The sequence below is a fragment of the Corapipo altera genome, unplaced genomic scaffold (assembly GCF_003945725.1).
Source record: "Corapipo altera isolate COAL_440 unplaced genomic scaffold, ASM394572v1 0, whole genome shotgun sequence".
In the NCBI taxonomy this organism is placed as follows: domain Eukaryota; kingdom Metazoa; phylum Chordata; class Aves; order Passeriformes; family Pipridae; genus Corapipo; species Corapipo altera.
The window spans coordinates 42,936,570-42,961,879 of NW_020884872.1; the positions used below are offsets into that span (position 1 = coordinate 42,936,570).

Genomic DNA, 25,310 nt, shown 5'->3' on the forward strand with positions numbered 1-25,310 from the left:
GAAAATATATTTATTCTTTTTTCAAAAGTAGATGTTTTGTCAAATTCATAGATATTCAGAAAACTGACTACTGCCAGCATAAGTCTTAAGCAAAAATTGCATTCACTTTTCATACTCTGTTGTATAGAATACTTAATATGCAACAATATTAGATGCAAATTAAAGTCCTGTACACTCCAATACCCTGTAAAAGAAATGTCAGTAAAACTGATATGTAAAGTGTCAATGTAAACTGTGCACCAAATGGTGAACTATTTTATATGATCAAATTTTCTCCATAAAGAATTATACTGAGAGGGGTAACTCGCCAGCCACTTGGAGACAGAAAAAAAAAGTAGAGAATGACCTTTTAGAGATTGTGTTTCAATTACTGATATTTCAAACAGGCTTGGCTGAAAAATTTGGGCAATTTTTGTGAAATACTTCAGTCCTATATGAGGAAGATAATAATAAAATATTACATCATGTAAACAAAAGATATGATGTCTATTTTATGAAGTCTCATTTCAGAGCATTCAATATATTTTATTTAGCAACAAAATGCATCTCCTTGATAATATCAAGTGAAGAAAATCAGAATAAATTACAAAAGTTCCCAGCTGTTACCTAAACTTCAAAGCACACTACTAAACACACTGACTGTTTTAGATCACAAAAAACTTTGCAACAACTTCATGCACTCACATACTTAGTAACACTGAAAGCTAGAAATTTCTACTGAACTTTTATTAAATTACTTACCAAGAATGAAGAAAAAAAAGCAAAAAACCCCCATCCACCTTAAAGAGAAACAAGGAAGTCCCTGTGTTTATCCACATATTTGTGCACATATTGCTTTTTTTATGTTTGAACATATGTGGATAAAAAGTAAAACAAAATGATCAAAGCTTTCTCAAATTAGGATGCATCAGTAAAGTTTTCTCCCGGACCATGCAGAGCTGCAAGGCAGGCTCTGTCCTGTTGAAGCTAACTATTCATCATGTTGGAATATGTTTGCACTAAAACCTACAGTTTAACATAAAGCTGTAGGATTTGTATTATGTAGTTAATGATGAGGAAGACAAGCATCAGAAGATGTAAGAAATATGTTTCCTGAAATAATAGACGTGAGGTAGTATAGAATAACCTCCTCCTAGCCATGCCCTCTTCCTGCAACTGCAAAAATTCACCCTATCCTGGCCAGAACCAGGACACAAAGTAAAGCATCTGTTCTGACTTTCAATCTTCATGTAATACATATGGGACACAGAAATTTTATAAATTTGTCAAAAGAAATTAAACCAAACATCTCACAAGAGATTTCCTTACACTTCTCACATTTTAATTCACCTTTTACCACCACAAAGTCTTGGTATAAAAGTTTATAAAAACACTGAACCACATATTTTGCTTTAAAGCTTCTGGAACACTGAAAATGAGATTAGAAGAGAGTTATGTGAAATTATTTAATTTGAAACTGAGTTTCAATCTATGTTAGTGCACAGAAATTATTTTTACCAGAGACTTATTCATAATGGACAAAAGAGTACAGATAGTTCAGTTTGAATGGGCACAGCAATTAAAATACCATAACAGAGTCATTGGGAAATCACAGTCTTTCTGTTGAAGTAATTGGAGGTATTCATACCAGCTAAGCTTTATTTGGAAAACACTGTAATTTGATTGTGATATATGAAAGTAAATTACAGAAGTTAACTGATACACTTACTTACAATGAATGTTTTTAGTTAAATCCTACTAATTTAATAGGCAGATTCTCCTGACTTCATTGAGTCTGCGCAAGGGGAAATAAAGGCACGAATTGGCATTTACAGGTGTGGTTACACATCTACACTTAACAATAGGAAAATTAGGCTAAATTGATTAATGGTGTAAAGCACTTATTTGTGCTCCATTAGTAACATTTTATTATTATTATTTTTTTAGATAAATTCTTTTGTTGTAGTGGCAAACTTCAGACCGATATTGCCACTTCTTTTTCAACAAGTAGAAAAAAAATTAAAACCCAAGGATGTACCTAGCAACTGAGGATGTGACTTTTCAGGATGAAAGCTAGTTACTTATAGCATAATTTGATCTGACCTTCTATAACCCATAGCCTTCAAATCTGTTTTACAATATCAGCCTATAAACATGAAAAATGTAAAATTCCTTAATCGCAAAGAAGCTAAAAGCAGGATGACATTATAGAGCAGCAATTGGTTTGCTAGGGGCCAAAGAGAAATGTCACAGTTAAGCTTCTGAATTCTTACTCTTGTCTTCTTGCTAATTATTTTCTAACTTCACTACAGTTCTGCGCTTTACTCTTGCAAGCTTCCTAGTGGTTTAAAGTTCAGTTTAGATTACCACATGCTAGTAGTTGTAATGGCCATGGGCTTCACATCTTTGTAAGAGGGAAAATAGTCAGAGACAATAATGTAGAAGGCAGTGGAGGTAAAAGCCAGCCTGTAGGATATTTCATAGGCCAAAGAGGCCTTACATTTCAGATGTAAGTTGGTGGAAAACTTTCAGTTATTTCTATTGTAAAATTCTCCTGCCTGGTGTCTTGATTAAATTCCCTGTTTGGAAAATCAAAGCAACAAAAAAATAGCTGTGAAAAACTCAGTTTGAACATTAGGTCACAAAACATTTTTTTACTCTCTTTAAATGACAGTTAACAATTAATAAATCATAACAAAACATTTCCCTTAAAAATAATTTGTGCAGTGAAGCATTTAGCTACAAAAACCTCTAGGTAAAGACAGACGGGATGCAGTCCCAGCAGTTTTAATTAATCAATTAGCAAATGTGATATATCTCAAAATTAAAATTAATTGCATTTAATTGGAGGCAAACCTCCATGTTTATCCTTAGCTCTTAGAGAGATTTTTCCAAGTTAGTACACTAAAGAGACTATCAAAAACAGTGTTAGAAAACGTGAAAAATATTGTCCCATTTACTTGTAGGAACTTTTAGCGCAAATGAAGTCTGTTTATAAAGAAGAAATAAACAGCATATAGGAGCTTTCAAAGTGAGTACAAGAAGAGATCACCAAGTACCCCTAAAAAATTTTCAAGTACAAAAGTCTCTCTGAAAGAAATAGCCCTTAAAGCTATTTAATTCTGTGAATACTGAAGAAATAATTAGTCCTCACAAACAGCATGTCCCTTTTGACTAGAGAAAAAAAATACTGATGTAATGAACAAAAGAGCATATCAAAATGCTGACAGACACTAATTTTTTTTTGTCATTTTATTCTAAAATTAATAATTTTGAAAAACTTAAAAACCTAGATATTACATGGACTTTTCACAATCAGACTAGGGGAGTTTCAGTCCCAGTGAAGGTCAATGGAACCTGTGCTTTTCAGACAAATAGATTACTTATTGAAAATCTTCCCCTAGTGTATGTCATCCTCCATGTATTCTTTTCTGCAATTACAGAAGAATGGTAGATCAAGCAGACAAATGGAAAAGAATCGGTAGAAAAAAACGCACAACAACATTTGAAGAACTAAAATAATCCAGGTTACAGATTAGGGATGTTATATTTATGTCTCCATACTAATACAGTGTATACACTCCAGTGCTACAGCAAAATTCAGTCATGAGTGGTCATTTCCATTTACACTGCAGACATACCAAATCCCAAACTCTACAGTTGATCAAAATAAGATTTCATGTGTTACTTAATTGCTGAATTCCTCTAATATTAAACAGATTATATTCAAATTATATTCAACACTATCACTTCACAGAGAGCCAACTTAATCTAGTTCAACTTCCCTCTTAGAAAAGTTCTATATAGAAAAAAATGACAGTCCTTTATAATTCCAATTTAAATCTTCAAGAAACAAAAAAATTAAGGTAGGTACCTTCGTTTATCAGATTAGATGTTTTTAAATTATTGGTTTGGAAATTCAGTGATGAAAATTTTTCCAGTCCTTCTGCAGCACTTTCCATCAAAGAGCACACTTTTATGCTAGCAAAAGAATACCAATGCAGCTTGTGTCTTCAGAGAATTAGAAAAGGTTTTATATAATACATCTTTTAATTTTATGCTCAGTGATGAGGCTGTGCAATTTCCTATGTGGATAATACGTTTTCCCGATATATGTGTTCCTTGTCTAGTTCCAGCTACATCTCTAGGTGGCCTTTAACAACAGACATTTCTTTTTTTCTTTTTTTTTTCACTGACCTACTGTGTAACTAAAAAAATTTGGAGTCTTATTGCTATGAAATGCATATATCACTTGCTATTAAAAACAGCTTGTGAAACTGAGCAGTTTTGGCCATCACTTCCACCATTCAACATGCTGCAACTGTGGATCAGCTTCAAAATTGCACTTATCTGCATTGTTTAAATGCAAAATTAAACCTTGAGTTTATCAGTAAAATGCAGAATTATAGTTTTATTTTAGATTTTCATGTTTTCAATTTATTGAAATCACCTGAAATGAAACTGGGACAGAGAAATACACAATCATAATAAATATAAAATAAATATTTTAAGGATTTGAATGGCAGATTCTGCAAATGATCTCAAAGCATGTTGCTATAAGCAGACCTGAACTCACCATTATCAATTCCTGAAGGTAAACAAATCTGGAGAAGGAGGTATACCTAACTCCCTCCTTCATGACTAGAGAGAGTAAAAAGTCTATTTTTTAAAAAAATCCAACATTTATACAATGTGCAGGGTCCCTCTTCCACTTTCAAAATTTTCAACTTTTTTGGTGTGTGGGTTTTTTTCTCTATGAGTTTACATATCTATCTCATTGAAATGTCAATGAATAATACCAAATCTTCTAATGAGGCAGGTTTTGAGCTCAGGCTCTTTCAGTTTCCTGCAGAGACCTCTTCTACACAGCATGTTTCTTTTAGAGGCGTCAACATACAAGTAAAATTTATAGCAGAAGCCTTTTTCTTCTCTTAAAGACTGTGATACAGTGAAGGAAATAATTCAGTAAGTAAAGAACACATTGCAGATTCATGCATAACTGAGTGTTGTGCTTCTTTGTATTTAAAATGCAGTCTAGCAAAAAAACCCCAAAACAACAAATGAAAAAAAAAAACAAAACAACAGAGAAATGAAGAAACAACCTGCCACATGCACACTTATAATTACATCTGTGCCCCTTTCAAGTGGTGGCATTAAAAAGTCTTATTCTACAGAATCTCACTGTGTATAATAAGTATTCTTAAGGATAATAACTTACAGTCTGTATGATAAGTTTTATGATATTTCCAGCTTCTTTCAACCACAAACTCAGATACAAGTATAATGCAGAAACTTCAACCTACCACTTAACACTCATAGTCATTGCAATAAATACCAAAGGTACAATGAGAGTAAACAATGTAAGTCATATTTTAAATTCAAATGTTTTTCCAAAGGTTGACTTCAAATATCAGAACTGGAACTCTGTTATGTTACAGACATAAAAATGAAATACATACTCTGCTTAAAACAGCCTAAAATATGTGCATGTAATAAAGGAAAAGAATAGAAAAAAATCACTACTATCCACATTTCAGAAATTCTTAATTTAGATGTATTGAGATTCTATAACCAGCTAAGTTACACTTAATGGCTTTGGGCCTTTGTCAATGTGAATTTTAACATTGGTAATCCATGTTTCTTGAATTTCAAATAAGTAATTCAACCACTAACTTCAAACCTTAACTTTTTTGTATAAAACCTTAGCTGTGCAGATAGTGGATGCACTTGATGTTGCCTCAATACACTTTGGATTTCCCACATCTGAGAATGTGGGATACATTCGTTGTTCAAACCATATCTCTGACAACTTTTTTGGAAGAAAACATCACCACTCTAGCCTATCACCTAAATCTAGTGCTTGGTATATGTAACGTAATAACTTTCTCCAGTAGGGATACTATTCTCCTAAAGTATGATAACCTCCTTTTGAAGACAATTTTTTACTCAAACCCTACTCATTCTTATAAATAATCAAACCTGAATTTTATTTTCTTCATGAATTTTCTGTATCTTATTTCAGTGTTTCAAGTCCTTGTCCAGACTCAGTATCAGGTCAAGTTCCTAAAGGACCTAATTTATGTTTTTGAAAAATACTGGTGTAATGTTATCAATTTACCCTCTTCTTTCAGTACAAAAATAAGCTCCTAATATAATTCTCCTTTTCCCACTTATAGCTTCAGTGTAGCTACCCCTCATCATACTGACTACATGTTTCTGAAGGTTATCTTAAAACTCATTAAAACCATTTTTCAACTCATGATTTACATTCATTTCTCCCTTTTGTTCTTTTTATGTATTAACACACACACTTCTACTCTTGTACATATTTATTGTACATAAATACACAGCACTTAAACTCAAATTTCAAAATGCTGTATATGATAATAATACCAGCAGAGGAAAAAAAAATTAGTAAATTAGCAATTCTCTATCATTTTGTGACTTGGGTGATTGCCAGTGCTGCATTGCAATCAGGCAAGTTCATATAGACATATTTATTATCACCTTACAGGTTTTATTTTTATTTCTTATTGTCTGAATGAGATTATACATATATATATATATATACACATATATTTAGGTGAACAAGCTTTCTTATCTGCAAAATTGTAATTTGCTGTCACATAATAAAGCTTTCTTAAAATATATGTATGTTTTCTTGATCAGTTTTCATTTCACAGCATTGACTTGTGTTTCAACATCTGAAAATATAAAAGGCTAATCTGTGAAAGTTCTATATCTCCATGCTCAAAATGTATTTATGATTTTCTGTTGATTAAAAAAGCATATGAAGAATACAAAAGAAAAAAAATTGTCCATAACCTTCCAAAGTTAAAGAAAAATGGTCTTTTGGATGATTCAATGAGTGAAAATAAATACAGGGGATTTATTTTCACTGGAGGAAAGAGCAAGGAATGATAGCTTGGCTACCCACATGCATATATATCCACCTAACTGACATGCACCTGTTTCAGATGCTGGTCTTTTTGTTCTTAGTATATTTGCTTTGTTTTTGCAGGTGAAGGAAGCCACTGGGGAGATGTTTAATTGAACTCTGGTATGGGGGACAGACACAGAGAAGGCTTCCAGCTTTCACTTACAAATTACACAGAATCCTCAGGGATCTTTAACTGGCAGACATTTGGAGGAAATTAAATGCTAATGTGTGCAGTTGCACTTCCTACACCCACAGACATCAAATGCATAAAGACACTAGCTTCTCTTCTGTTTCAGCAAATTCATACTAAATGCACAAGGTATAAGGTTAAATCTTATGAAGTAAGGTAAGAATTCAATATCAAATCATGCACTTGCAGTATAACATGAACCTAGACATTTTCAGCCTTAAACTGTTTAACTAAATGACAAACACTTTTTTTAAGTGTGCAAAGATATGGCACTACTGCAGAATTACACAAGGTCCTTGTTGAATACTACAATGTGAATCATGCCCAGGAGAATACAGTTAATGATGTTCTGGGATGACATTAAAGTTCTTAGGCATAAGTTCTCAATATCTGCATCCAGAGAAGAAAAATGTTTTAAGTATTTCCCACTTAAGAGCTTCAAAAAATAGTTCAGCAACTCAGGAGAAAGAGTGTGTACCAATAATGGCACAAACTGAGTCAGGTCACAGTGAAAAACTCATCTTTTCCACACTCCTCTTTTTTGTAGGTTATGACAAATGTTTGCATTTGTATAAATGGCAAATTATGGTATTATGGATGTCTTGTTACTATTCTAAAATGTCAGAAGGCTGGTGTCTTTAGGAGGGAGCAGAATGTAAACTGCCAATTTAGGAAACAATGGTTTGGAAAAAATTGTTTGAGAAAGCATTGGATGACCACATAAGTGGACTTTTAGAAACCAGTCAGCAACCAAATATATAAAGAGTTGACGAAATTTATAAAATATATGCTTTAAAATAGGAGGAAAAATGGATTTTAAAGGAAAAAGTTGATTCTGTGATTTTAGATATCTGTAAAGAACAAAAAAAAAAGTCCAGCTATTTCCTTAGAAACCTAAAATTGGGTACTAGCTGAACGCCTCAGCTGAGCTGCTCATTTTGTAGTTAGTGAAGAGAAATAGCTAATTTAAAGACAACTTAGATTACTAATGGTTAGGGTTTTAATGCTGAGATGAATTATGTCCCAAGTTCTTACCAACACTAATGATGGACATTATTCTATTGCTTGTCACAGTTAGTATAAGTTAGACACAGTCTTTGTGTGTGTGTGGATAAGCTTTAATTGATGCTGTAAGAAAAAAGAGTAGCTAAGCAGAGAAGTAACCTAAACACAAACTTTTGACAGTGTGAAAAGTTGTGGCTGCTGAGATCCTCTGACATGGGAAGACTGAATACCAGCACCAGTCATTTGTTGGGCATCCAGTGAATCTGAATGAGCCAGTCAAGGTATTTTCTACATCATCCTACCATGGACAGCACGCAGAGTTGCTCAGGGAGAAAATCTGAGGGGCCCTAGAGCCCTGCAACAAGGTCAGGACCATCTCATTGACTTCCAGCAATGCCAGTGAGGAGAGGAGCACTTGAAGCTAAAGGAGGATGCATGGCACATCTGGAACCCCTGTACTGACACTCCAGTCTCTCCTGGACTTCATGTTCTCTCACAGGGAACAGGAAAGTCATGTAATTTTAAAACTGTGTATATCTGTGATGAAAGCGTTTAGGTATTTGTTTCTGCTGGTATCAGTTTCTGCACTGTCATTTGGTCTGACACCACAAAAAAAAGATAGTTTGCTTCTTAAAAGTATGTCCCTTCCATATGATGGCAGTATAGAATACAGACAAGCTAAAAAATTGAGCCTAGTAGAAAAGATGGACACAGATGAGATTTGTTTGTAACTGCACATATATATGCTACAATAAATTTATTACAATTTAATAATAATATTAAATAATAAATAGATAATAATCTTGAACAGATTCTCAGACAGCAATCTTTAAGATGGTATACATAGCTATATGGTTTCACCTACAGACCTGATTCAACAGCCCCCATTCAAGGTGCATATTTTTCCAACTTACATTTCCTAACTAATATCCCATGGTTTGTAGATCTGCAGTCACTGACCTGAAATTTCTAGAAGCAATACAGATAAAGGTTAAGTGTTTTGATGTTAAAGTTCTTTTTGAATCAAATCTTTTGTAAGTATAAAATTTTTTTTAAAAAACTTATAGTAGAGGCCTTTTCAGAATTTTGAAACAGTCTGATAAAGTAATAATTGAGGTGATAAAAAGGTTCCAATAAATGGAACAGTAAAAGAGCATTTTCTGCAAAATAATCACAGAATCACAGAATATATGACAAGTTACAAGCGACACACAAGAATCATCAAGTCCAACCCCTAGCCCAGCACAGGACCATCCCCAACAGTCACATCATTTGCCCGAGATGTCATCCAAACACTTCTTGAACTCTGTCACGCTTGGTGCTGTGACCGCTTCCCTGTGGAGCCTGTTCCAGTGTCCAACCACCCTCTGGGTGAAGAACCTTTTTCTAATATCCAACCTAAACCTCCCCTGACACAACTTCAGGCCATTCCCTCGGGTCCTTTCGCTGGTCACCAGAGAAGAGATCAGTGCCTGCCCCTCCTCTTCCCCTCATGAGGAAGCTGTAACTGCAATGAGGTTTCCCCTTAGTCTCCTCTTCTCCAGGTTGAACAGACCAAGTGACCTCAGCTGCTATTTTTATGGCTTTCCCTCAAGGCCCTTCACATTCCTCATTGTCCGCCTTTGGACACTCTCTGAGCTTTGTTGTGACAAGGAATTATGGGAGTTGTAGTTTTACGGGTTCTCACGCATGCTCAATCAGTACTTGATTGTCATTGGTTGGAAGATCATGTGACATGTTTAAGCGCTGTATTTAAACAAAAATGTTTTGTAATAAACCCTAATTCTGCCCTGGCACACTGGTAGGCTTCGTGCCTTATTCACCACCTCACTTAGTGTCTTTCTTATATTGCAGTGTCCAAAACTGCACACAGTATTCAAGGTGAGACTCCCCCAGTGCAGCGCAGAGTGGAACAATCCCCTCCATCAATCGGCTGGTGATGGTTTGCCTGATGCCTCCCAGGACACGGTTGTCCCTCCTGGCTACCAGGGCATTGCTGGCTCTTATTCAACTTGCCATCAACCAGGACCCCCAGGTCCCTTTCCACAGCACTGCTTTCCAACATCTCATTCCCCGGTATGTATGTACATCAATAACAAATAAATAAATAAATAAATAAAAATAATTATATATTAAATCTCCTACAATTGCAATATGTTCCATACTAGTATATAAATCCCCAAAACTTTGGTTAACTTCATCAGCTTCTTTGGAGTTACAGGAATGCAAGGATCACTGTATAATTTTATTTTAATAAAGCAAAAAAGGATTCAGAATTTAATACTTTTTGTATATTTTTGCCTGATATGGAGTGGAAAGAATATAGCAATTGAACCTTTCTATGTTCAGAATTCTTAAAACTGTAATGAAGAGGAGCAGTTCATTTCAGGAAAAAAAAAAAATGTTTTTTTAAAACTTTAAAAAAATGGAGTAATTTTGCTTTTAAAAAATCTGAAATTGATGTGTTTTATTTTCAAAATATTATAGAAATTTTAATTTTAACTTGCATAATCTGTAATTTTTTAAGTTATTTGGTCATTAGATTTTGAAAAAGTGATCAAATATGTTTCCCAAATGAACTTAAAAAATTATTTTTATGACAGTAATCCCTCTAGCCTAGAAAACACAGAACTGCCTAGTGTGTTTGAAGCATATTTTTCTCAGCCTCAAAGATACCTTATCAATGTATTCAAATGCCTAATGGGGAAGATTAAAGGAGATGGTGCTAGACATTTCTTGGTACCACCCAGGGACAGATGAAGGGCAATAAGCACAAACTAAAATCCAGTAACTTCCATCTAAGTATAAGAAAAAACATTTAATAGTGACAGTGTTGAAAGACTGGAGTAGGTTGCCCAGAAAGGTTTGGAGTATCCATCCTTGTAGATATTCTGAATCCAACTGGACAAAGTTCTGAGCAACCTGTTCCAGCTGGCTCTGCTTTGAGCAGACTAGAGGATTCCAGTGACTCCTTCAAACCTCAGCTACATGTCATTCTTTGAATAGAAGGCAATAAAGCAGTTAAAGTGTTAATCCAAATATTTAAAGGAAACAAACAAACAAACAAACAAACCAAAAAAACAGATTACATTCAAGACATATCCTTCTGCTGAAAAAGAGTTTCTTAACACAGATTATCAGACTAAAAACTGTCTCATCAGAGCACTTCTCATTGACTCAGAGCAGAACCAAGTAAAGCCTCAGTTTTTAATTTCTGTGTTTACTGTGCTGTTCAGAATGAACGCTCTATATGCATTGGAAGTAATCCATCCTGATGCCTGCAAATTAGACCTACAGTCCATGTAGCTTGTGAAAGCTGCTGTGAAATGGTAGGGCAGAATAAGAACTGTACTGACTGTGGCACAAAGAGAGAGAGAGAATGAGAGCAACTCATTTGATAGACTGGCCAAAAATTGTCTTTGCCTTACTGGTAGCACTTCTTTTGTTCCAGCCTTGTACTTCTGCTGGTGCCAGGCTCAGTTTCTTACAGTGTCTGGAAACAGAACCCTAAAGGCAATCATTGTTGGTTTTGGTCTTGTCTAGTAATAAAGCATTCAGTTTCTGGAAGTTTGTTTGTTTGTTTTAAGGCTAAATTCAGAACTTAGGGTTAAAATACATTAAGAAAGCATTTCTTAGTGCTAGGTCTATATATGCTACCAAAAACACAGCAACTTTTTTTTTTTTTTTTACATACATATTATGGAAAAGTATATACAAAATCAAGGCATGCCAACTGAGAAAGTGAACTGCAGAGCACACTTTTTCCTTTACCTTGTATCAACATAAAGGATCATTTTTATGATCCAAAGTTAATAATTCTGATAATAATTTCAACAAAGTTAGTAGCAATATTGAATGCATTTCAAAGTTTTTTAAGAATACTCTTGATTTTCTCTGAAAATAAACTCCCACCACATTGGGCTAAGCTTTAACCTCCTCCCATCTGGTAGTTTTTAAATACTAAACCAGTTAAATAAAGTTAGAAGACTCTTATTACTTTAATATCTAACTCTAGTAGATAATAAGAATACTGCAGATCATCTTTAATGCACTATATGTAATTAGCTCTTCCACAATTACGAACTCAAAAAAAAGTCTCCACTTGAAGAACACCAGTAGGATACCAAAAATCCAAAGGAGAACAGAAAGGCTTGATATATTTGTTTGATACCAAAGTATCTTCCTGTTCACTGAAAGATATTTGCTTTACTAAAAGTTTCCAAACTTACCCCCCATTTAATACTTTAATTCTTGAGTAGTTATTCTCACACAATCTCACACAATGCTTTCCTTGAGGCTGAGATGCTAGCCAGATAGCTGGAAGCTATCCAATGGCTACTTAGCAGAACCCAGATAAGATTTATGAGAAACTATTGCTCATAGTACAATGTTCATTCTTGTGAAATGTCAGTGAGTTAACTGGTTTGTATCAGAAAAGTGAAATTCATATTGCCAGTCATAGCATATATCAGTTATAGTTACAGTCACATGCTGACATCCATCATCATTCATTTTCCAGTCAGGCATATATGCACTGACTTTACTTTTGTTTAGGGATCTTACTTCCCATAGTGCTTGGCAGTGACTGTAGAAAAGTAAAAAAAAAAAATGCTGAGGTAGTATCATGAATTTTTGGTACTTCACTTACAGTTTAATTATTTTTCATGAAGTTATGATACTAGCTTTTTGCAAACCTAGTTGGGTACAAAGAGACCTTCCCGTATCAGGAGTTTCTTTTTCATGAAGTTCTTGAAAAAGTCTAGGATTTAAGATAAGCTTTGTGAATTATTTTTTAACTGCTAGCTCTGAAAAGAATACACATTTCTATGGACAAAAGAATTAATATTCATGACTGTAGAAGCATAGTCACATCCTTGAGCTTTCATGCCAGAGTATGCAGAGATGAGTAATTCTATTGAAATGCATATTATTAAAATGCAGATCAGCTAAATGTACCTTTTCATCTTTGCAGGTTGTAATGTGTTTTGTGAACCAGAGGATTAAATAATAACTTTACCCACATAACCCCACAGAAGACCTCCACAGAGGCTGAGTTGTCTTTTAGAAAAAAGAAAGGACCATTTCTCTTTCTTGACTTGAAAGACAGGATAAACATTATCTCCAAGGCAGACTTACAACCCATAAATATGGTTCCCCAGACTGTGAGAAAGACTACACTGAAACCACAGTGCTGTCAGCCCACATATTCTGGTCTAGGTGGTTTGAAGCACTGTAGTCTCTGTGCTGTGTATAATAGATCTTATTCTAAGCACCTAAGTATTCACACAATATATATTTTGCTTAAGGTCCAATGATTTAAAATTAAGGAGTTGCAGCATCAGCCCTTCCAAATGCCAAGAAAATGAATCTTTGCTTTCAAAATCCTTGTTTTGATATGGCTTGTTTCATTTGAATCAAAAACAGCATTTTTTATCTTCAGGAAAATATCCCAGTCCCAAAATCATTGAGTTTTTTGCTTCCTCTTTGGTGTTCCCTGCCTCATTTAGAAAAGGGAGATGTCGATTTTCATGTTGGCTAGGTAAAGGATCAAAATTCTCACCCAATGTGTGTGTTTGGGATGGATACACATACATGTACTGACATCATTTCTGGTCACTCCTTGCTGTCAAAATTCCTATTGGAACAAGCCCCTCTAAAAAGGAATCTAAATAAATTTATAGACTAAAAATATCACCCTGGATTTATTATATTTTTCTGTAATATATATGATTTGCTGACTCAAGTTACTTTGCATTCTATTAACTGTCAATATCAGTACTATGAAGAAAGCTATTACCAACTCTGATTTGAGGACCTAATACATCACTTCTTATGGGACTCAGCACAGTGCTGTGTTAACACATTTATCTTCTAACTCAGAGATCTCGGAACAACACTTCAGAGATTTTGCTGTTTGCTTCACAAAAAAAAAAAGAAAAGGCTCTTCTCAGTCATTAGAACTGGAAGCAGAACTGGCCCTGCCACAAGAAGATGAACTATGGCTGAAGAAGTGATAGACCTGGCACTGCAAGCTCCAGGGATGAGGGGAAACACACTGAGCAGAATCTACCTGTGGTACTGACTGATCAGAAGTATCACAGAGAGGCTTTATGTATGGAGTAGCCCTGTAAAGTAGTTCTGCTGTTATGACTGGGGTTAACAGTTGGAATTTATGGATATAGTTACAGTAACTTGTGGATTCAGCAAAATATACTGACAAGGCAAAAAATCCTGTACTAGTTCTGTGTGTGTGTATATATTTATAAAATTTTAATTGCTTTGAATTAAAATAACCTCACCACATTACATGACAGTTAAATCTCCCTCAAAATTATTTCTATATTTTTACAAGTTTCATAAAACAGTATTTTAAATGTCTTTCTTTCATACAAATAAGGAAATAAAAACTGAAAGCAAGATTGTGATATGTGTGATCAAAATTGAGTAGCAACCTTCTGTGCAGTTTTCTCCCTCTTTTTCTTATGGAGTCAAGTGCTATCTGGAGTAATTATGTAATTTTATCAACTCTCATTAAAATTGTATGCAGACTGTTGCTTGGGAATAGACACATTTGTCTATATTGGAAATTTAATTTATCATTGGTTATAAGATCGTGATTAATTTTTGTTTATGGTTTACCATTGATTGCATATACTTTCCACAGCCATAGCAATTTAGAACATAATAAATAATAATAACAATGTTTTATTTTATTTTACCTGTTTCTACAAAAATTATCAGCACAATACAACTGAAAAGAAACTATGAAAATGCAGAATAGTGATAGCTGAGTAGACTGGGGAAGATGAATTGCTACTCTGTTCTTTAAACATGTGCTTTTTAACACTGATCCTACATACAACTATTCCATAGGGTCCTTTGGAGTGTTAGTTACCCATGCATTCTAACACTCTGCTTTTGTGGAAGCCTGGTAAAAGATTTCAAAATATCAATTGGAAAAAATATGTGTTCTTCAGAATTTCTGTAGGGAAAACATGGCCAGAAAAAAAATGCAATAAACAGCTTTCCATAAGCTGCATTCTATTTTGTCTTAATGACAAGGAACCACCAACAACATATATCACCAATGAAAAAATGAAGAAGCTGACAACCATATGTATACATTGACAACTGGGAAATACAATAAATTGCTAAAGGAAACTAAATTTATTCATGAAAGTTCTAAGGCCAACACTGGAAACAAAATATTCTAACACTGATATGTGACCTGAAGTTGACACAGACGGGCAATTCATCAATCAGTCATAATACAGCATGTCAAAACAGTATAAGAATATTTCTGTGTTTGAAACAAAGCCAGGTGAAATATTCCACTGTAAGTGATAAGAAAATACTTTCTATCCTATCACTAAATAAAATTACATTAGATGATGTGATAAATATTTAAAATCCAGTTTAGATCCTATTTTTAAGTAACGAAATTTGGGTATTAAATTTCATTGTTGTTAACTAACAGGCTGTAGTAGACAATTCAGAATATATAAGCAAGCTAATCAGACTAACTTGCAAGGAAGAGCATTGAAATTATGGATCAAGGAGCAGTCTGCATGACTGATGTTGATTCTTTAATAAATTTTAGACTACACTGTAGGCCTTGGGCAATTTGGACCAGCTAATGTTCTCCCCAGCATTCTGAAGTGGAAATTGGTTGATGAAGGCAAACATGGGTCTGCTAGCTTCACAACAATTTTATACAGAAAAAAAAAAAAGTATATGTGATATGGTCTATAAATACTTAACAGACGGCAGTGAAATCACTGCCAATTTAACTCAGTTCATATATACATATGTCTTCTCAGACAAGATTTATACTTACGTGTATTCTAATATACACTCATGTTTATGTGCACGTATGATCGTTTATATCGGTGCACATATTCATATGCATAATCATCACTCAAGGCAAAGGAAATTACTGATAGAATCAGTTTTAAAGATATTTATTAACCAACCTGCCATTCATTTCAGCCTTACATGGCATAATATTAAAAAATCATTCTTTTGTCATCTTAAAATCTCTCAATCATCTATTCAAACAAAGCAATATGACATTAAAATTTCTTATGCTGATATCTCAGTGAGGAAACTGGTTTAGCTGTCTATTGAGAGTCAGGAAAAATTTTCTATGTGATAGTAATGTGGAGGGTTTTTTACTTTCTCTAGGAGAGAAAGGTGGTTTAGACTTGTGCTTCCCTCTTTTTTCCTATTTTCTTTCAATAAAAAATTAATGTGCACCGTAACGAAATTATTTTTTTGCCATTAGCTACTAGAAAAACAAAACTTTAAGAGCTTCGTAGACATGATTTGCTTGCTAAAGAGTAAATACCGTAGTGGTTTTGGGAATTCCCTGTGCAGGACTAGGTGAAGAAGGAACAGCGAAAGAGGGTTGTGCATGCAAGTGAAAACCTTCCTGATTGTAATGAAGCATCTAGATAACTTAGAGTTTGCCAAGAACAAAGGGGAACATAGACAACAAGGTGTGCAGAACTAGTGGCAATCTGAAAAATAACAGCTAGGCACAATTCCAGTATGGGGGAACTGGAATGGTTTCTTGAACCCGAGAACATTATTTTAAAGGCATCTGGGGCTGGACATGTTAATGAAGGGGACAACTTATGTTAATTGGGGAGTTGCACAAGTTTTTGCTGCAGTTTCCAAATAGTTAATTTTTCTTCTAGTAGGATTACATGGGGGATAGAGGGATTACAGGGGTTTAGACATGGTTTTAACAATCATCTCAAAAAGTCCTTTCTTAATTCTTCTTGGAGCCAGGTTTATATCTCCAGGTTACACATTAACAGGTCTTAGGACAAGGGTCCAAACTTCTTGAATCACGAGATGTTTGTCAGCCTTGTTTTTCTTTGCTGAAAGCTGACTTTGGGTTCCCACAGAACTCATTATAAAATAAGGAGAAAGATTATCAACTCAAAAGAAATAAATATATGCTGACTCATCAAGCAGCGGTTCTCTGCAACAAAGTCTGTGCAGGAGAAAGGTTCTAATTTCCTTCCCCTTAGGATTCCTGTAAATCCTAAATTAGATCTATATTCTCATTTAGACAAATGTTGAGCTGGCTTGTTTCTCACACTCACTACATGCCTCACATAGATCCAAACATAGCATCATTAAAGTACATACCAGATTTCTATTTCAGTTAGAACAAGATTTGACCAAAAAAGCTTTGGGGGAAAAGCTATAGTCTGAGTAAAGAAGTTATGTAGAGATCAACTAAGTGATCTTCGCCATTATATGCTTTCTCTCACAGTAAGTCTTGGGTTCTGGTTTGTTTGGGGTTTTTTTAAGTGAATATTTAGAAATCATAAAGCATTATTTCATACCTAAAATCTGTGAATTACATGAAGACAAATATAGCAATATGACATCAACCTGCAAAAACCTGCTCTGATCTACATTGCTTTTTATTCCTGAAGATACCATATAGAATACCATAATTTGTTTCCCAATGAACAACTGGGAAAGTGTCCTTCATGATGGATCAGTCTGCCTCAAAATGTAATTTAAACTTCTTTTCTTTTTTTTAATAGAATTGAGAAACTGATATGTGAAGGTCCTTAATGAGAGCACACTTACTCATAACAGCAGGACAGATAATCTTTTCCAATTTTCCCTTTACCACCAACAGACTTTTACAAAAGCAGAAAGGCTTGTTCATATTGTGTACATGCAATTCTTTTTCTTTTCTTTTTCTATTTTTAGACAAAATGTAGATATAACTTTTACAACCTTACAAAAAATAACTGGCAAAAAAGTCTACTGAACATTATATAAAGTTTTGGCATAGGGTAATTGCCCCCCCTACAGTCCACACCTCAGTATTCTACATAAGAAAATTGTGGAAGAAAAAAGTAAGGCATCATGGAGTGACCGAGTTCCATGCATGTCCTCAGTCTAACGTGCTGGACATTAATCTCCCATGGTACATCTTTCAAAGCTGCATATTACTCTTAAAAGAGCCCAGTTCTTCAACTCACTCAAAACTGAAGAACAGTATTTACATTTACAGGATAGATCTGTGTAACCTTGTTAACACCCTTGTTCATGATCTAATGTGTAAGAAACAAACCCCTCCAACTGGAGTACTAGATTTAGAACTTCAGAATTTTACTGTTAAACCCACTTTGCTTAAATAAATACTAATTTTAATTTTGGTTTGCACTGATTTTTAGCTTCTTTGGTTTCATATGTATTTTCCTTGCAACCTCTATAGAAATATCTCTTTTTTGTAGCTCAGTTGTAGCTCGCATACTAAGCATTGCTAGACTTCTCTATGACTGACTACAACTCTCCAAGACCAGGAATTATCCTTGGCTTGATACCTTACCTACCATATAGACCTATTCATCTGCAAGCTATTCAGTGCCTTCCACATGTCATGCACAATAATTTTCTGTTCCACAAATGCAACAAAATGTACCAATTCTTATATTCTCAGTTTTTATTTCCCCACAGCCTGGGGCTACCTACAAGATAATCTAGTCCAACTGTCAGCTTAGCACCACCATAATCACCCCTCAACCATATCCTGAAGTGCCAAATTCAGATGCCTCTTGGACATTTCCAGAGGCAGTGACTCCACCACCTGCCTGGGCAGCTTATTCCAAAAATTTCTGTTATCTAATCTGAACCTCCCTGGTGCAATTTAAGGCCATTTCCTCTCATCCTTTCACTTGAGACAAGGCAGAAGAGGCTGATCCCCACGTCACTACCAGCTCCTGATAGGTAGTTGTAGGACCAGTGAGGTTCCCCACTCTGAGTTTCCTTTTCTCCAGGCTAAACAACCCCAACTCCCTCCACTGCTCCTCATAGGACATGTTTTCTAGACTCTTCACCAGCTTCCTTGCCCTTCTTTGGACATGCTCCAGCACCTCACTCCTTTTTCAAGTGAGTGGCCCAAAACTGAACACAGTACTCAAGATACAGCCTCACATGGTCAGACATCTCTCTCAGTCCTAACCCAAGATTTTGTTTAAATGTATTAATTGAATACAGGTGCTTTTGAATGTCTTCAGGAAGAGACTGAACTGATGAGTTCCATCTTCACTGGTCTGTAAAGCCCTTTTTATAGTTACTGTAATACAGGCCATTCCCTTTAAAAGTAAGCAATGGAAAAGTCAGGGTTTTTTCTTTTGTAAATTAGGTGTATTTTTAGCATTCCTGCTAGATCAGGCCCACAGAAAATAATAAAGAAAAAGATACTAGTTTCTGGCCTGTTTCACTTCAACAGCACATAAGGTATCATCTTTCTTTTTTTAGCATGAACACAGATTAAGGAAGATGGAGTTCTTTCCATGTTATACACTACCTTAAAATCAACTGCAATTGCCACAAAGGCAATAGAGATGAATATTAAACATAGCCCACTGTTGACTCAGTATATCTTACTTTTTAATTTGGTTTTTTTGAGAACATAATTTCCTCTCTTTCCCAAATTTCTTATTATTTGGTTTTTCTTTCATTTTCTCCCCCTCCTCTTTCTCTTTTTTCATTCCAAGCTTTTATCAGAGATAAAGAAATTCCTGCTTTTGACAGACAGGATCTAGATTCCATCACCTCAAAGCCTGTCCAGCTTTCAGCAGGAGTCAGAAGCTCTTACTAAGACAACTTGTTTTCCCCTATCAAGCAACCAGCCTGGAAAAAACGAAAAAAGACAGATTTGACAAAAAATGTAAGTAAAGACTGTCTCATGGTAACAAACCCTTTTAATCCCAATCAGATGATCACTTTGATGTTTCATGCCTCTGTTGTCTTATTTGCCCTTTTAATTAACAAACTTTGCTAAAAAGTGAAAAAGCGAAACAAAAATCACAAGTGTTTAACAATATTTTCATTCATGCTAACTTACCTAACTCTCTCTTTAATTTCATTTTCTTTAGACAATGAAAAGAAATATGAATCTGCAGGTGATAATTCATGTCTTTAAGACATACAGTAGAAGTTTCCCATTTCTTCCATTTGTTATAGAAGAAGCAGAGAAGTGCTGCACAAGAATTTGATTTTTGGACATTTAAAGTTATGGGGTAAAAATCCCCCCAAAGTGTATTTTTCATTAGTTTGCATTCTGTGCAATTAATAATATATTCTGTGGGTAAAGAGATTTAATAATATAGCTAATTTTGTGATTTAACAAGTGTTGCAGAATTACTTTAGAGTTCAATAATTTTGTTCATGTTTGCAATTTAAAGCAGCACTCCTACTGAAAAGATATTTGTTTTACAAGTAAAAAACCCCAAACAATTATTTATCACAACAATTAAGGGAAAAAGGAAAGCAGATAACTTCTGTGGGAAACCTATACCTCTGGTTGCCACATTGGCATTGAAAATGTGGTTTTATTAATTGGCATCCTTACAGAAGTGGAGTTTGAAATAACATTTGAAAGACTGTTTAGTATTGTGTTCATCAGTAACCCAGGACAGAAGATAGAGGTCCAAAGTCTATTCTTAAGAATACCACATTTTTAAGAAACAGATGTCTCATTAAAGTGTTCTTTTATATCAGATTTACAAAGTGGATAGCTAAAATAAACTGTATCAGTTTATTCTAATTTTTCTGCATAGTTTTATATGTAGAGTTATTTCGGCAATTTTATTGGATAGGCATTACTGCAAAAATGTGATTTACAGCCAGTTTTGGACACATCAGTTCAGCCTTTGCATATTGTGAATGTTACCAAAGACTTAAAATGATAGAGTTTGATGCAGAATTTCTGTATCAAAAATACTGTCATTATTTTAAGAAGTGCACATAGCAGTTTCTCAAAAATTCTATCAACAACAACCACAAAAACAACAATGAAAAAGGCAGTAAAAATAACACCTATAGAAAAAGTTATGTTATAGCATTCTGTCATTATTTAAATATCAGACAAGAACTCAAACTTGTAGGTTTTGCTCAAAATACTTTTGGGACTTGTTTGAAAGCACTGAAACTTTTGGCTATGTATATAAAACAAAATGAAAGGCATTCAAAAACTAATGCACAATATTTTATTCTTCACATATACAAAAGCCCAAACCATTATTTTCTCTGCCTCCCTCCTTTTTTTTTATTCTTTTGCAGAGGTGTAGGGGAAAGCTTGGTAGAGCAATGATGGAGAGAAAAAACATCACAGATCCATAAAAATTGGAAATGTAGTAAATGATCCATACTTGTTCAGAATTTCTTAATTTTATTGAGTGTCAACAAGAGACTAAGAGGTGGTCATGCGATAACAAATATATATTCTCAAGGGAAGTCTCCTTACCATTAAGTAAATAGTCAAGATCGTTATGCTACAAGGGCATACAAATCTTCACTACCTGCACAGTAAGTGATAATGTTTACTGAAAAAAGGAATATTTACTTTCAATAGGCAGAATGTAAAAGAATTTGTAAAAATCTCTATACTTTTTCAGGGTAGTTTTGAACCTTTTTTTAAAGAATGTAAACAAGTTATCAAAAATTAATAGAGGTATTGTAGACTAATAATTTGCCAGTTCCTTTATTGATAAAGGTGAAAAATCAGCCCAATTAAGCATTGCAATATTTATGTTATGTAATATTTTATTCACTGAACATTGCATTCAACCACTAATTATTTCTTTTTACTTTTCAATTAATATGGTATTTGTAATGATGCAAACGTAATCTCAATTGTTTCTCTGTAAACTAAATAATGACACCTTTTAACTAAGAAACTACTTAATCATGTCATTGCCTTTTGATTTTAGGCTCATCTGATTGAGGGCTATTAGATACACTAGGGCTTGCAGTGAGTGTTAAGCCAGGACTGTCTCAATTTAGGTAAATCAAGATTTATGTTTTAAAATTATCACCCTCTTCTTTCACACAGTTTTTCTACTTTTTACAAGATTCTTAATAACCTCTAGACACTCCATAAATCTGATGAACCTGAAAAACTTCAAGACCGTGGGAGAAACTTAGCTAATTTCAGTGAAGTCAAATCAGACTCTGGATAAGAACAGGAAGATCAATTTTTTCTCCTAAAATATTGCTTCCTAAATCAGCAAAATGGAAAAAAAGAACTAAAATTTTAATTAAAAATATAATACAAGCATATAACTATGACAATAAAATTATTTTTCTTTTAAAAAATCTAACAAAAATAAAGAGGGTTTTTTGATAGTGTCCCTTTAACCAGTTTTCACCTCACCGAGTTTCAGTATGCTACACTTTGTTAACAGGCAGCTAGATCTTTTCCCTGTTATAGTAAATCAATGCAAAATGTATCATTGATTTCAGGTAGAAGTAAGGGATAGCAGAGAGTCGAGTCATAAAAGGGCAAAAAAGAGAGTTAAACACATTAGTTTTATTGATTACTGTTGCCAATATCTGCAAAACCATTAAAAGCTTGATTATAGAAGAAGAGACCTTGATTTTCTCCTTGTGTTGGACAGAAAGATAAAGAGTGCACAAGAAAGTAAGATACAGAAATGAGTCTTCCAGAAATTATATTTACCAAGTGATAGAAAGACTTAAAAATTCTGTATGTGTACATTTGCTCAATGTAGTCCAGCTTTTTACATATAAATATACCTTAATGCACGTATATCCTTCAAAAAAAAATAATTAATTAAAAAACCTGTTAATATTTCATTAAACAGTACTATTCACCTGCTCTTCATTAAATGAAATTGTTGGAAGTTAATCCACACAAAGTTATACTTTAGGTATAGTTTGTACATGCACAAGTAGTTACCAAATTAAGACTACAGGAGCAGTTGAGAGATGACTATCAGTAAGTTAGAGAAACAACTAATCAGAAGATATACTTCCTTTATCAGCATTGCCTAATGTACATTTGTTCTGTGTGAAGAATTACTAATAATATTATAGGATTTCAGTAGTTTAAGTTATCTAAATATTAAGGAACATAACCAACCTCTCTACACTTACTTGGATCAGTAGAAATAAATGGTTCAAGAGACATATTTTGCCACAATAGAGTGTCTACACCCTAACTTCAAGTCTTCAGCTTAAAATATAAGATTCTGTGTCACAAAATGAGCTTGTCACAATTCTTGTCACAAAACGTGGACAAGAATCCTGCTCTGCTTTTTCTTAGTAAGGTAAAACAGAAAGGCATCAAATATAACCTCACTGTCAAAATCTGGGGTTGAAAACCCTATAGTTCATATGCACTTGCTGTTCTGGTGCTCGATGATCTGTCCTAAGCACTGTCACACAGTTGTACAGCTGTGCCTGCTTATGTCTGATCTGAGTCTACCCTGAACAAATGGCACTAGAAAGTCTGAGAATGCAGGAGAGGTTAAATCCAGAAAGTGCCATAGGAGTATCTAGTCTTTCCCTGTGCTCCACAAATGACGTATAGCAAGGCGCAGAAGACCAGAAACACATGCATAGGAAGATCCAGTGAATAATGCGGGTCTGGACTATTCACCTCAGTAACTGAGAGACAAGAGGCAGTTGTACTTCACTTTGTTGCTACATTAACTTCTGTTGTATCCTATGTAGCCTTACTTCAATTGTACCATGATGTAGCGAATGATATGGTGGGGACCAGAAAAACAAAAGTGACTTATTCCACTTGGCATGGCTGAGAGAATAAATGGGTATAAGGTAGGTTTATGTTCCCATAGATTCTGACGCTACCTGAAGGCAGCTCACCCCAGCATTAACTTGAGCAGTGTCAAGTCTTCAAATTTACAGCACCAATAATAATTCTCCAGACACTGTTGTAGCCACTAGAAATTCCCAAAGTACCACCACCTACTGCCTATATACCTTCCTTTTATGAGAAAACCTGAGGGGCAGACTGATACGTAACAGCATCACAAAATCACTAACCTGGCCCTAAGCCCAAACACACCTATTATCATGTCAGCAGTGCTTCCAGTCACTGTGTTATTGTGTTATTTCCCGTGACTTTTGCATTAAAAAACAAGTTTCATCAGTCTGCCTTAATGCAAAACATTTCTAGTTCCCAACTTGAACAGCTCTAATAGCGCCAGCACAGAAATATATTCAATGTCATATGCCAAAGGAAAGAATGAAGCCCCCGTGTTGTGCACACATGATACGCACAGAGGCACTTATGGTGCATGATGAGCATAATTTTGTGACACAGGCTGAACAATGAGGCAATTACAGCAGCCATCCTGCATTTCATAATCACCACTTCAGAAAACATTTTGTATACACAGTCATGCTATTTGGGAAAGAACTTACGCTCAGAAGAGATAAGAGCTGATTGATTGAATTCTCTTCTGAGAGTATTTTAACCAAGCATGCTTTATTGCAGCTTACTGCACTTTAGTTTGTGTTTATGAACATGCAATGCTGAACATGCCCTGATAGACAATGATGATGTCTCTTTCTGACATGACTCCTATCATACTGTGACTTTATTAGCATATAAATATTTTTCCATTAAACTTTTTGGGTCATATTCAGTTCTCATGCAACTTCAATGGTTTCACGAAGAAAAGAGACAAAATAGTGTACTGCAGTCTAGTTCGATATTAGTCCAAAAATAAGTAAAAACCCTTGAAAATGGGATGTTTTCTACTGCTAAAATCAATCTACTTGTAAAATGTAATTTGAATTTAAAGTTATCTTAATTATCAAATTCACTTAAACTTAATTATATTTAAATTCACTCAGTAATAAATGTTATACTTGTAATGGATAGGCTCAGCCCATTAAAACAATAATTTTTTTTATGACAGAGATGAGGCCAATTTAAAAGAAAATTAATCTGTGGATGGAACAAGGATTCAATTTCAATAGTCTAATATCTCAGACATAGTACACTTTTACCAAGGGCACCTCCGTCAGTATGCACCATATTATTCTACAGTACAAAATATACTGACTTGGAGAGTCTTTTTATTTCACTACTATGGCCTTCAACCAATGGCTTTGGTTTTTTATATAATAAGAACTGTTCTACATTAATTGGTATTTTAACATAAAAAAACAGAAGACAAAACCAAAATCTCAAATCTGAGAAGTTAATTTTGGAAACGATTATTTTTAATTTCAAAACCTTCCACTGAAAAATGACAGCCAGCTCTGGGCCTCTGTGTAATTTATGTCCATACTTTCAAGTGAAGCTTGTGTTTTCTAATACATTGTCAGCACACAATGAACCTGCAGTTGCAATTTGCATAAGCAAAGACATTTTTAAACTAG

The 25,310-nt window shown here is 34.4% G+C and overlaps 1 protein-coding gene across 1 annotated transcript in view; it reads right to left on the minus strand.

The window, feature by feature from the left end:
* Positions 1 to 2,033: 2,033 nt before the first annotated feature.
* The window catches only part of GPC5 (glypican 5), a 275,817-nt gene continuing 252,540 nt past the window's right edge, over positions 2,034 to 25,310 (minus strand). Inside the window, exons 7-8 of the mRNA XM_027645659.1 lie at positions 3,854 to 3,960; positions 2,034 to 2,558 (exon numbers count right to left, since the gene is read on the minus strand). Coding sequence (XP_027501460.1) covers positions 3,883 to 3,960 — 78 coding nt within the window. The 3' untranslated portion in view covers positions 2,034 to 2,558; positions 3,854 to 3,882. The remainder of the gene's footprint in view (positions 2,559 to 3,853; positions 3,961 to 25,310) is intronic.